The 14211-nt window shown below is 38.3% G+C and overlaps 3 protein-coding genes across 15 annotated transcripts in view; all 3 read right to left on the bottom strand.

Annotated features, from left to right (window-relative positions):
• Positions 1-13451, bottom strand: part of LOC126516081 (small proline-rich protein 2D-like) — a 20876-nt gene extending 7425 nt beyond the window's left edge. Inside the window, exons 1-3 of one of the 6 annotated variants that reach the window (XM_050166247.1) lie at positions 13299-13451; positions 13132-13217; positions 10608-10726 (exon numbers count right to left, since the gene is read on the bottom strand). In XM_050166247.1, coding sequence (XP_050022204.1) covers positions 10720-10726; positions 13132-13217; positions 13299-13451 — 246 coding nt within the window. In that variant the 3' untranslated portion in view covers positions 10608-10719. Of the gene's footprint in view, positions 1-5177; positions 5264-5344; positions 5451-10607; positions 10727-13131; positions 13218-13298 lie in introns of those variants that run through there. The other 5 variants (XM_050166252.1, XM_050166251.1, XM_050166250.1 and 2 more) reach the window with 5 other exon arrangements.
• Positions 1-14211, bottom strand: part of LOC126516080 (small proline-rich protein 2D-like) — a 78947-nt gene that overhangs the window by 16165 nt on the left and 48571 nt on the right. The window lies entirely within an intron of this gene.
• LOC126516083 (small proline-rich protein 2E) lies at positions 2322-13404 on the bottom strand. 5 transcript variants are annotated; one of them, XM_050166257.1, is made up of 3 exons: positions 13299-13318; positions 13132-13217; positions 2322-2771 (listed from the first exon to the last, which is right to left on the bottom strand). In XM_050166257.1, the coding sequence occupies exon 3, from the start codon at positions 2750-2752 to the stop codon at positions 2534-2536; it is 219 nt and encodes a 72-aa protein (XP_050022214.1). In that variant the 5' UTR covers positions 2753-2771; positions 13132-13217; positions 13299-13318; the 3' UTR covers positions 2322-2533. The 5 variants fall into 5 exon arrangements, with proteins under 5 accessions (XP_050022214.1, XP_050022212.1, XP_050022211.1 ...); XM_050166255.1 differs by lacking the exon at positions 13132-13217 and adding an exon at positions 5178-5263; XM_050166254.1 differs by lacking the exons at positions 13132-13217; positions 13299-13318 and adding exons at positions 5178-5263; positions 5345-5364.

Raw genomic sequence — 14211 nt, 5'->3', positions numbered from 1 at the left:
TACACAAAATGGAAATGATGGCAGTAAAAAGCAAATAAAAAATAAATCAAAGTTGGGTGCAAATGTGGGTGGGAGTAGAAGGAGAGGCACAGTGGATGGATGACAAATGTTGCTAAGCCTCTGAGTGAGGATCGTTGAAATGTATTGGATAAACTTTTCAAAGAATTAATAAAGTTGATATTTGAAGAAGGCATCATATTGAAAGACACAAGCAAGTCTGCAAAGAACGGTATCATGTGTTTGCTCTCCTCTGCTGATGCAATGGATGAAGGTGAATACACTCTATGTGCATATATTTAAATATTTAATGAAATGACGAAACCATTCACTTTTTACAATATATATGTTAATTACACTATTTTCAAAATTGCATCTACTAATTATGACAGCACTGGTACCAGATTCAGAGCAGCCAAATTTCATTCCTGGCTGAGACACCAAAGGGGAGTTCCTTCCACAGAATTTCCATGAGGAACAGCCTACATATGAACAGGGTGCAGAACACACATTCTTAAGTGTGAACCTTCAAGGCCAGAGACATGAAACACATGTGTGCACACACATGAATGCACACACATTGATCCTTTCTAGACATCATCTATTATTATTATATTTGACTCTTGTAGTTTTGTGATCTTTTAATGTAGATGACCCTGAATACAGCTTGCATATTTTATCCTAACATTTAAGGATTTTTATGAGTCATATGACAGGCTTGAACATGAAATTCTAATATTTTCAAGCTCTTCAGTTAATTTAATATTTTAATGTAATATAATCTATGCCATTAGAAAAAAGTTCATGAAAAAAATTAAAATCTATATTAACATATAACAGGAGGTTCCATGCAGGCCGCTCATTCCTTTCCTGGAATCCTTTTCCCACACATTTCTACATTTAACAATATTTTGCTTGGTTTTTTGATGATGTTGTAGTACTGGAGATATTGTGATATTGATTATGGAAATAGTGATGAACATGAATATGATGTTCTTAGTGGGGTAATCATAGAGAGGGTGGCAATTATAGCAGAGGTAGGCAGTGCCAGCTGATGTTGTAGCTTGTAGGAGTTGTGATAATGATTCTGGTACTGGTACTGATGATGGGGATGTTGCAGATGGAAGTGGGGATGAAGTGAGTGCAGTGGAAATGATGTGGATGAGCAGCTCTAAACCTATCACTCACTTAATTAGTAATAATTATGTGCCTCTGATTATGCCACTCAAATAGTATGCATTAGTTCAGTTATGACAAGATGGTAGCATACTTAAGGAGTTCCTACAAGTAATAGTAACAGGAAAATGTTCAACTCTCTAGCCAGTAGAGAACTGAAAACTAAACCTATACCAAAAGACCATTCAACCCATGTAAGATTGAGTGCAATCAAAATAATAACATGTCCTGGCAGAGGAGTGGAGGAAAAGAATATAAACTGTCAGACTGTGATAGAGTAGAATAACCCATCAAATATGAAAACCCTCCAAAGAAACAACACTAAAGTAGGACTATCATATGATTCGCCAGCGTTACATGGGTTCATATGAAAAAAAAAGTCAATTATAGTATATATTAGAGATGCCTATATATCCATCTATGTTTCAGAACTACACCTAATAATGAAAGTTAAATAATCGGTCTCATGGCTCAACAGTGAATGAATGAGATAAGAAAATATCCCACTAAAATGAATCATAAGGAACAATGATATCATGTACTCAGCAGGTAAATAAATGAAACTGTATGTCATCATGTTAAGAGAACTAAATCCAATCTTAAATACAAAGCTGGCACTGATGTTTCAAATATGAAGTATGAAAATGTAACAAGGGTGGGTTGATGTAGATGTGTAACTATTACATCAGATGAAGGAGAATGTAAGGGGGAAATACGTGGCAGTTTAGGGAGAAGATGTGTAATAAAGGACACACTCATATCTGAGTATAAAATAATCTTCTTAAGATATCTCATGCTAAAAGAAAAATCATAGTTGTGCAAAATGAAATTGTGTCTCATAAGCAAGCAGACAGACACTAAGTATCCTTTGTTATGATCCAAAATTCAGCCAAAACTGATATAAAAATAACCTGGGAATCAAAGAATAAAAGTAAAGGAGTAGGAGCATATCAGGAAGGTCATGGAGTAAATTTTAGAAAAAAAAGTCACATGAGTAGTATCAACCAGAATGTACTTTATTCAGGAAATGAAGCCACAGTGACAGCAACACAAACAAGGAGACTGAGAGTTCTGGAAACATCCTCTGAGTGCACAGGATTGGAAGATGGTGCTCATCACTTAGCATCTGGGACACTGAACCAGTGAGGAAGGACCATTCTCAGCCTCCCCTTCTAGCAGAAGAACAGTCTCTGGAGAATGCCCTCCCTATCAGGGGTCATCACAGACACATGGAGTGTTAAGGGTGGACAAGATTCTCTTGCATCCATGGCAGGCTTTGAACTGAGATGGAAATGTTTCTGTGGAAGTATGGGAGACAGATTTCCTCCTCTTCTCTTGGTCCTGGTGACTGCTGAAGCACTCACTTGCTCTTGGGTGGGCACTTCTGCTGGCAGGGTGAAGGAGGTTGCACAGGAGGGCATTTCTGCTGGCATGGCTGAGGGGGGCAAGGCTCTGGGCACTTTGGAGGAGGACAAGGCTCTGGGCACTTTGGAGGAGGACAAGGCTCAGGGCACTTTGTGGGTGGGCACACAGGAGGAGGCTGGCAGGGCTGCTTGCACTGCTGCTCTTGGTAAGACATCGTGCTGAAGGCTCAGGATCTGAAAGACATTACATGACAGTGTTAGGGGATGATCATCTCAGAGAAGATAGACAGAGACATGGAACATCACATCCCTTTCTCTCTCCACTCATGCACGTATCCCCAACTCCTGTTTTAGGACAGCCTGGCTTTTCCCTTTCCTGTCAGCAATATGTGCCACAGTAACAACCTAATCCCCCTATGAATTTTGTTGCACAATTTCAACAGGGTAGAATTCCATAGGTCTTCCCAATTGTATGCTCTCTACATATCTAAAAGGCAAACGCTCCTTTTGTGGTCCCAATTCAATTAAAAATTGAAACTGGCTTAGGAGTTGGAGCATGACTCTCTCCTTCTCAAAACCCACACATATTTGTTAAAGGAAAATCCAAAACCTTAGTTTCATGTTAGAAGAGCCACAAAGTATGGGACAAATAAGAACAAAAATATTTTAATTGCCATTATAATTTCGTTATCTTTTAGTTTTCATTTGATTCTTTAACACTTTTATGAAGATGTAAATATTATCTCAAATTTTATAAGATTTTAAGTGTGTATATATGCATATATATAGATATATGTAATCTCTGTCATGATATCAATGGTCATATACAATACTCACTATTCTAGAAATAATCTCCATCTATCTTCCTGTACATCATTTCCGACTTTAGACTAAAGCAGGAATTAGGAACTAAGTTTTTGTAGCCTGGGTATATTTAAGAATTGCAGTTCTTTCCCTGTTAAAGATCTGCTGCCTATGACCTTTACAATGTTGATATTTTCTACAGTGAACTCTGCTCATTCCTGACAGTAACCTAGGATCTCCAAGGAAATGATAGGGCCCAGCAACAACAAATCTAAAAATACAAGCTATGATAGAAGAGGGCTATGTATAAAACTTTGGATTCATCGAGATAGGATAAATAATAGAGTATTTTCTCTTCATTTGCCAAATGTAAAGTTATGGATATGGTAAATGTAATTCTTACCTAATAATTGTTTTTATTGTATATGGTTTTATGGGTTAAGAGACAAAATCTCTCCTTTTTATTAGGATAAAAAGGGGTGAATGTTGCAGGATATTTGATCACACTCTGACACTCCAAGACTGTGGTAATAAAGTTTACCTTGAGTCAGGGGGCAGAATCAGCAACCAGTTGACAAAATTAGCCAAAGAGACCTAGGAGTCCAGTAGAAAGGGAGTAGGAAGAGACTGGAGATTTTTAGCCTTTTTTTTTGTCCATTAGGGTCTAGGAAGTGTGCAGAGGAGGTCAACTTGTCTCTACTCAGCCATTTATTTGATCTATAAGGTTTTTACCCTAATATCCAACTCCCAAGTCTTTTCTGGTGATAGAACAACTAAGGTAATATAATATCAAACCTTCCATATTATTCTGTCTTTAGATTCTACCTACCCTCAAAGAAGTCAAAGCCAATATACACAATTCTTCATTGTGCTTCACTTCAAATTTTCGGACTGCTAACATTCATTTTGTGGTCATCAAACTTACTCTATCCAAATTATATTCAATACATGAGAAGACCATAAAAAATGACCACCAAAAATCAGATTTACAAGTTGTCATAAGTAGTTCATTACCTGACAGGTCAGTGTGTTACATTCAGGTATTCAAGGATATCTTTAGAGCAACAATTTACTAAACAAAATGCCAATCAAACATAGCTATCTGAAACAAAGAAGGGTATGGCCTGTTCTGCACACATTGCTTGTGAAGTTTTGTGACTCAGAAGCCCTTCCTTCCTGTACAAGTTCAGTAACTACTGGCAGTCGGGGAAATAGATGAATCTTCTAACTTGTTTTGAAATTTTTTTATTTCCTCTTTGACTATACTGTTACATTCTGTTCTTCATCTTTACTGGGGATTAAAAAAACGTCAGTTTGAGCTGTTTGTCATTTTGTAGAATGTAGACATAACTATCCCCATCATTGCATTTCTTATAAAATTTCTTACTATGCTAGAAGAAGGAAAAAGTCAGAAGAAACCTCGTTTATAATCCTATATCCTTCTCTGGCAAGTCTCAGCTGGTTATTTCTACTCCCTGGGTTTAAGTCATTTTCCTTAACAAAGGAAATATTTAAAAGCACCTGCCTCACATAATGACAGACAATAGCCTCATTAAGCAATTTCTCTACGACGTGTGAGCCTGAGAGTTTCCGGAGTTGACCTGTGTGCCCTGCATCATGGGTTCTTTCCTCTTACCACTGACACAGCAGTGCTGAGCTCTCATGAGACAGTGTGAATTCAGAGTGACCCTCAGGCCCTTCAGCTTTTGTCTCCTTACCCTCAGAGAGGTATCTTTGTAGTACTCTTTAATATTTACAATGATTAAATTAATCGCCTCTTGAAGAAAACATGAATTATCAAATAAAAATCACATGTATACATAAAAATTGACTTACAGATCATAACTCTGTGGTCCTTTGTGAGGCCCTGCACTGCCAGGAACATGTGTATATGATTCAGGGTAAAACTGAGGAACAGAGAGCTTCAGTTAAGGAAAAAATCTCAGATGTAGTTATATAGTTGTTACTTACAGTTCTATGTCATTCTTTGTACAAGTACTTACCCGAATTTGGAAAAGAGTATTATTAATATCCGTTCCCATACAGGGGAACACTGTTTTTCTCAATAGGCTCCCTAGCTTATGACTCCACATCAGAGATTTCCGTGCTGAGCCTCTGAGCTGAGTGATGTAGTAGCAGTCCCCCACTGGAGACATGCTCTCAGTGCATATGCAGGCCTTGTGCTTCCCTAACCNTGGCTCAGTGGTTAAGAGCATTGCCTGCTCTTCCAAAGGTCCTGAGTTCAATTCCTGGCAACCACATGGTGGCTCACAACCATCTGTAATGAGGTCTGGTGCCCTCTTCTGGCCTGCAGACATACATGCAGACAGAATATTGTATACATAATAAGTGAATAAATAAATATTAAAAAAAAGAATGACTGTAAAGTGTTAAAGGGGAGTAATGCAAACGGAAGACATACTATGTGATGAGACACAGGAGGGCAGGGTAGATCAGGGCATATAGAGAAGGATGATTAACAGTGGCGCACGCCTTTGATCCCAGCACTTGGGAGGCAGAGGTAGGCGGATCTCTGTGACTTTGAGGCCAGTTTTGTCTACAAGGACAGGCTCCAAAGCTACAGAGAAACCCTGTCTCGAAAAAAAAAAGCCATATTTAAATCTACTACTCTAAAAACTTACTAAGATATATACTTATGAAGAAATATGTTAATGGAGTTACCTTACAACTGGAGGGGTACAATACCACAAGTAGATACCTTATACTGTCAAATGCAAGCTTCAGTAACAGTAATACCTTAACTTTTTTAGTTGTTGGTCAGTGGGTTACAATAGGCAATCTCTACTAGCTTACAGACTATTGCCTGTAACTTGTCTACCCTCCAGAATGTCTATTTCTATAGACATCAAAGCTTAAGTCAGAAAACTTGGAGAAATCTAGGAGGTGCTCACCTGGACATTTCATTTCTACTGGCCAGCCCACATGATATAGAAAATGCTGTGTACACTGCTGAAGGAGAAAAGAATTCCCTAGCCTCAGTCAGTACTGAACACTGCAAGGTATAAAAATGGCTGGCTTGACAGGATATGCCCACTGGTGTGACAGTGGCACAACTGGATGGGAGCAACCCAACCACTTCCTTTTTTGGACTTAAGGTCCTTCCCAATGAGATGGGCTAAACACCCAGCACTGGTAAAGGGGTGAGAATCTACCGTTAGATAGGACATAGGCCCTGGAGGATAATCCAGTTAATATTATAATTCTCCTAAATGAAAAAAATCAAACCAGTCATTTCAAATGATTTATTGCTATACTCGTATTGATATATCTCTCAAACCTTATCTGATAAGCTTCTCATTGCAGTAGATTATAACGCAGAGACCCTCAATTGATCTACGGTGTATAGAATGAGACTGTGTGTGTTCAGCATTACCCTCACAAAGGAATTGGCAGAAAGAGCATCAGAACTAGAGGTAGAAACTCTTTTCTTCATATAACTGGGCCATTCAATGTTTGAACTCATAACTATTGACAAAGTATGCACAAGTCATGTAAAACCTTACACCAGATGAAAGCTCAGCCTACATGAGAAGGAAAGTACATAATTCCACCACTAGCTGTTGAGCTATTAGCAGTTGATAGCTTGTAAGAGAAGGAGTGTGATTTTTTAATGATGTGAGCCTTGCTATGTTACCACACTCCAGGATAGACCCCACTATCTAGAGTAGTTGGCTACACAAACTGGAAATGATGGGGTACAAAGAAGCAAATAGAATCAAAATCAAATTTAGGTGGGAATAGAAGGAAAGGCACAGTGAGTAGATAAGGACAGTTTTTGGTACCCCACTGAATGAAGATCATTGAAATGCACTATATAAAATTATGAAAGAATTAATAAATATAATGTTTTAGAGAATGCATGCTATTAAAGGACACAAACATGTCTCCAATGACAAGAATCACATGCTTACTCTCATATGTTGAATGCAGCGGATGAAGGTGAATATGGTCCATCTGCATATATTTAAATATCATGATGAAATCCTTTACTTTTACAATGATATGTGCTAATTACTCTATTTTCAAAATAGTAGGTACTAATTCTGACATCACTGGCACCAGAGTCAGAGCAGCTGAATCTCAATCCAGGCTGAGACACCAAAGGGGCATTTCTTCCCCAGAAGCTCCATGAGGAGCAGCCACAAATGAATAAGGTACACAGCGCACTTTCTCAAGTGTGAATCTTCAAGACCAGAGACATGGACAACATGTGTTCACAGACATGGATACTAACACAATGGTCCTTTCTAGATGCCATCTACTGTTGAGCTAAACATTTCATTTCCATAGTTTTGTGATCTTTTAAGGTCAGATGACCCTGAGTTCAACATACATATTTTTATCCTAATTTTCTATAGGTTCTATGAGTCAAATGGCAGGTATGAACACAAAATTCTAATATTTTCTGATTCTTATTTAATTTAATGCTTTAATATAATCTAAACCATCAGAAAAATGTCCCTGGAAAAAGTCAAGATCTACACTAACAAATGAAAGAAGTAATAACAAACAGCAGGAGGTTTAATGCAGGACTAACATTCCTAGACCGGAAACCCTTTCCCACACATTTCTACAGTTACCAATATTTTACTTAGTATTTTTGATGGCGTTGGTGAAGGTGGAGATAACATAATGGTCATGGAAATGGTGATGGACATGGATATGGTGCTCTCAGTGGGGTAATAGTAGAGAGGGTGAAGTAATAGTGGAGGTAGGCAGGGCTAGCTGGTGTCATAGTTTGTAGTGGTTGTGATAATGGTTGTGGTACTGGTGAAGATGATGGGGATGTTGCAGATGGAAGTGAATGTAGTGGAAATGATGGGGATCAGCAGCTTCTAAACCTATCACTTACTTAGTACTAATTAGGTGCTTCAGATTGTGCCAATCAAATGGCATGCATTAGTTTAATTATGACCAAAGATAAGACTTTAGCATACTTAGGAGTTTTCTCAAGTAGCATTAACAAGAAAATGTTCAACAATTTTAACCATCAGAGAACTGAAAATCAAATCTGCACCAGGAGACCATTCTAGTCATGTAAGAATGAGAACAATAAAAGTAATAAGTCCTAGCACAGAAGTGGAGGAAAGAGAAGACAAACTCCTAGAGTGTGAGAAAGCAGATTAATCTGTCAAATATGGAAATCAGTGTCGGTTTTCTTCCAAAGAAATAACACTAAAGCAGAACAATCATATGATTCATAAGTATCACCTGGGTTCTTATGAAAAGAAATAAAATAGAGATGCCTGCATATCCATCTGCATTTCAAAACTATTTCTAACGTGCAAGGTAAGTAAGTCAGCACAGCTGCTCACAAATAAACTAAGGGGTTAAGAAAATGTGGCGCTTATGTATCCTGGAGCAATAATCAGTCATAAAGAACAGTGATATCATTTGGTCTTCAGGCAAGAGAACGAAACTCCATGTCATCAAGTTAAGAAACATAAATACACTCTTAAACACAAGGGTGGTTGGATATTTCAGGTGCTGAAGAAGGAAAACGTAACAAGAGTAGGTTAATGTAGGAGTGTAACTATTACATCAGATGAAGGGGAAAAGAGAGAAAACGTAACAAGATTAGGTTAATGTAGGAGTGTAACTATTACATCAGATGAAGGGGAAAAGAGAGAAAACGTAACAAGAGTAGGTTAATGTAGGAGTGTAACTATTACATCAGATGAAGGGGAAAAGAGAGAAAACGTAACAAGATTAGGTTAATGTAGGAGTGTAACTATTACATCAGATGAAGGGGAAAAGAGAGAAAACGTAACAAGATTAGGTTAATGTAGGAGTGTAACTATTACATCAGATGAAGGGGAAAAGAGAGAAAACGTAACAAGATTAGGTTAATGTAGGAGTGTAACTATTACATCAGATGAAGGGGAAAAGAGAGAAAACGTAACAAGATTAGGTTAATGTAGGAGTGTAACTATTACATCAGATGAAGGGGAAAAGAGAGAAAACGTAACAAGATTAGGTTAATGTAGGAGTGTAACTATTACATCAGATGAAGGGGAAAAGAGAGAAAACGTAACAAGATTAGGTTAATGTAGGAGTGTAACTATTACATCAGATGAAGGGGAAAAGAGAGAAAACGTAACAAGATTAGGTTAATGTAGGAGTGTAACTATTACATCAGATGAAGGGGAAAAGAGAGAAAACGTAACAAGATTAGGTTAATGTAGGAGTGTAACTATTACATCAGATGAAGGGGAAAAGAGAGAAAACGTAACAAGATTAGGTTAATGTAGGAGTGTAACTATTACATCAGATGAAGGGGAAAAGAGAGAAAACGTAACAAGATTAGGTTAATGTAGGAGTGTAACTATTACATCAGATGAAGGGGAAAAGAGAGAAAACGTAACAAGATTAGGTTAATGTAGGAGTGTAACTATTACATCAGATGAAGGGGAAAAGAGAGAAAACGTAACAAGATTAGGTTAATGTAGGAGTGTAACTATTACATCAGATGAAGGGAAAAGAGAGAAAACTGAGGAGGTGTAGGGAGAAAATGTGGCACTTCCATATCGAAAAATAGCATAACTTTCTTAAGATAGCATGTCAAAAGAGAGTTTGAGTTTCACAAAATGAAATTGTGTGTCTCTCAAGCAAACAAGCACTAAGTAATCTTTGTTGTGACCCAAAATTCAGTCAAAAGCTGATCACAGAAGAATAACTTGAAGAATAAAGAAATTAAAAAAAAAACCATGAGCATATCAGGAAGGTCATAGAGTGAGTTTTAGGAAAAAGGAACTCATGAGCACTATCAACCAGAGTGAACTTTATTCAGAAAATGAAGCCAAAGGAGCCATATCTCAACCAAGGTGACTGATAGTTTTGAAAACATCCTCTGAGAGGCTGGAAAACTACTGCTCAAAACTCCGAGAATCTGGGACATTGCACCTGTGAGAAAGGATCCTTCTCAGTAGCCCCTTGACAGAAAAAGCAGAGCAACCTCAAAGAAATGCCTTTCCTGTCAATGGTCATCACAGACACGTGGAGAATGAAGGGTAGACAAGATTCTTCTGCATCCATGGCAGGCTTTGAAGTGAGGATGGAAGTACTTCTGTGGAAGTATGGAAGACAGATTTCCTCCTCTTCTCTTAGTCCTAGTGACTGCTGAAACACTCACTTGCTCTTGCATGGGCTCTTACGCTGGCAGGGTGAAGGAGGTTGGACTGGAGGGCATTTTTGCTGGTATGGATGAGGGGAGCATGGCTCAGGAAACTGCAAAAGGACAAGGCTCTGGGCACTGTGGAGGAGGACAAGGCTCAGGGCACTTTGTGGGTGGGCACACAGGAGGAGGCTGGCAGGGCTGCTTGCACTGCTGCTCTTGGTAAGACATCGTGCTGAAGGCTCAGGATCTGAAAGACATTACATGACAGTGTTAGGGGATGATCATCTCAGAGAAGATAGACAGAGACATGGAACATCACATCCCTTTCTCTCTCCACTCATGCACGTATCCCCAACTCCTCTTTTCGGACAGCCTGGCTTTTCCCTTTCCTGTCAGCAATATGTGCCACAGTAACAACCTAATCCCCCTATGAATTTTGTTGCACAATTTCAACAGGGTAGAATTCCATAGGTCTTCCCAATTGTATGCTCTCTACATATCTAAAAGGCAAACGCTCCTTTTGTGGTCCCAATTCAATTAAAAATTGAAACTGGCTTAGGAGTTGGAGCATGACTCTCTCCTTCTCAAAACCCACACATATTTGTTAAAGGAAAATCCAAAACCTTAGTTTCATGTTAGAAGAGCCACAAAGTATGGGACAAATAAGAACAAAAATATTTTAATTGCCATTATAATTTCGTTATCTTTTAGTTTTCATTTGATTCTTTAACACTTTTATGAAGATGTAAATATTATCTCAAATTTTATAAGATTTTAAGTGTGTATATATGCATATATATAGATATATGTAATCTCTGTCATGATATCAATGGTCATATACAATACTCACTATTCTAGAAATAATCTCCATCTATCTTCCTGTACATCATTTCCGACTTTAGACTAAAGCAGGAATTAGGAACTAAGTTTTTGTAGCCTGGGTATATTTAAGAATTGCAGTTCTTTCCCTGTTAAAGATCTGCTGCCTATGACCTTTACAATGTTGATATTTTCTACAGTGAACTCTGCTCATTCCTGACAGTAACCTAGGATCTCCAAGGAAATGATAGGGCCCAGCAACAACAAATCTAAAAATACAAGCTATGATAGAAGAGGGCTATGTATAAAACTTTGGATTCATCGAGATAGGATAAATAATAGAGTATTTTCTCTTCATTTGCCAAATGTAAAGTTATGGATATGGTAAATGTAATTCTTACCTAATAATTGTTTTTATTGTATATGGTTTTATGGGTTAAGAGACAAAATCTCTCCTTTTTATTAGGATAAAAAGGGGTGAATGTTGCAGGATATTTGATCACACTCTGACACTCCAAGACTGTGGTAATAAAGTTTACCTTGAGTCAGGGGGCAGAACCAGCAACCAGTTGACAAAATTAGCCAAAGAGACCTAGGAGTACAGTATAAAGGGAGTAGGAAGAGACTGGAGATTTTTAGCCTTTTTTTCTGTCCACTAGGGTCTAGGAAGTGTGCAGAGGAGGTCAACTTGTCTCTACTCAGCCATTTATTTGATCTATAAGGTTTTTACCCTAATATCCAACTCCCAAGTCTTTTCTGGTGATAGAACAACTAAGGTAATATAATATCAAACCTTCCATATTATTCTGTCTTTAGATTCTACCTACCCTCAAAGAAGTCAAAGCCAATATACACAATTCTTCATTGTGCTTCACTTCAAATTTTCGGACTGCTAACATTCATTTTGTGGTCATCAAACTTACTCTATCCAAATTATATTCAATACATGAGAAGACCATAAAAAATGACCACCAAAAATCAGATTTACAAGTTGTCATAAGTAGTTCATTACCTGACAGGTCAGTGTGTTACATTCAGGTATTCAAGGATATCTTTAGAGCAACAATTTACTAAACAAAATGCCAATCAAACATAGCTATCTGAAACAAAGAAGGGTATGGCCTGTTCTGCACACATTGCTTGTGAAGTTTTGTGACTCAGAAGCCCTTCCTTCCTGTACAAGTTCAGTAACTACTGGCAGTCGGGGAAATAGATGAATCTTCTAACTTGTTTTGAAATTTTTTTATTTCCTCTTTGACTATACTGTTACATTCTGTTCTTCATCTTTACTGGGGATAGAAAAACGTCAGTTTGAGCTGTTTGTCATTTTGTAGAATGTAGACATAACTATCCCCATCATTGCATTTCTTATAAAATTTCTTACTATGCTAGAAGAAGGAAAAAGTCAGAAGAAACCTCGTTTATAATCCTATATCCTTCTCTGGCAAGTCTCAGCTGGTTATTTCTACTCCCTGGGTTTAAGTCATTTTCCTTAACAAAGGAAATATTTAAAAGCACCTGCCTCACATAATGACAGACAATAGCCTCATTAAGCAATTTCTCTACGATGTGTGAGCCTGAGAGTTTCCGGAGTTGACCTGTGTGCCCTGCATCATGGGTTCTTTCCTCTTACCACTGACACAGCAGTGCTGAGCTCTCATGAGACAGTGTGAATTCAGAGTGACCCTCAGGCCCTTCAGCTTTTGTCTCCTTACCCTCAGAGAGGTATCCTTGTAGTACTCTTTAATATTTACAATGATTAAATTAATCTCCTCTTGAAGAAAACATGAATTATCAAATAAAAATCACATGTATACATAAAAATTGACTTACAGATCATAACTCTGTGGTCCTTTGTGAGGCCCTGCACTGCCAGGAACATGTGTATATGATTCAGGGTAAAACTGAGGAACAGAGAGCTTCAGCAAAGGAAAAAATCTCAGATGTAGTTATATAGTTGTTACTTACAGTTCTATGTCATTCTTTGTACAAGTACTTACCCGAATTTGGAAAAGAGTATTATTAATATCCGTTCCCATACAGGGGAACACTGTTTTTCTCAATAGGCTCCCTAGCTTATGACTCCACATCAGAGATTTCCGTGCTGAGCCTCTGAGCTGAGTGATGTAGTAGCAGTCCCCCACTGGAGACATGCTCTCAGTGCATATGCAGGCCTTGTGCTTCCCTAACCCTTCTGCCTTCTTTCAGTCAGGGGCCTGGCTGGAAACAGCACAGGTGATGTTTAAAGTTATTTTCCTTGAGCTTCCTTACCAGGAAAAAGCAATTGTGAAGGCTCCTGAGAAGATTCTTTCTACTTAGAGGGGAAAGAATAGAATGAGGAAGATGAAACAGAGTCTTTAATTGGCCCCATTCTGCTCTGAGAAGCACATGGGCATGGAATCAACATCAGTGAAGCGTGTCAGCTTCCTGTGCCTGCCAGTGCTTCTGACAGTAAGGTTGGGTTTAGTCGAGACTGCCCTTGTCCACGTCCCTAGAGGGAAAGAGTCATCAGTTCAGCACCTGAGGCCAGATGCTGACCAACACATGACCAGAGGATGATTCACAAAGGTTAGTACCCATACTACCAGTCAGGCCGGTTAGAGACTTACTACTCTCCATATTTGCATATCAAACATAAAGGATCATCATAGGTCATGCCTGACTTCTGCTGTGTCAATTACAGCATTGCCTACTGACCTGGGAAGTCAGTGTAACATAGAGTCTGTTACATCTAGGTTCTTCCTTTGAATATAGTCCACTTAAAACAGTATAAAGTGTTAAAGGGAAATAATGCAAAGAGAAGACATGCTTTGTGATGGGACTTGAGAGGGAAGGGTAGATCAGGTATATAGAGAAGGATGATTATCATTAAAGACCTTTCAAAAAAAAGCCATATGTAAATCTACTACACTA

This window comes from Alexandromys fortis, unplaced genomic scaffold (genome assembly GCF_014885135.2).
Source record: "Alexandromys fortis isolate MF-2015 unplaced genomic scaffold, M_Fortis_MF-2015_v1.1 scaffold_152, whole genome shotgun sequence".
NCBI classification, from domain to species: Eukaryota; Metazoa; Chordata; class Mammalia; order Rodentia; family Cricetidae; genus Alexandromys; species Alexandromys fortis.
This window is presented reverse-complemented; position numbering and strand designations above follow the sequence as displayed.

Coding starts and splice junctions, on each gene's coding strand:
- LOC126516083 (XM_050166259.1), bottom strand. CDS start 2,752: ATGTCTTACCAAGAGCAGCAGTGCAAGCAGCCCTGCCAGCCTCCTCCT.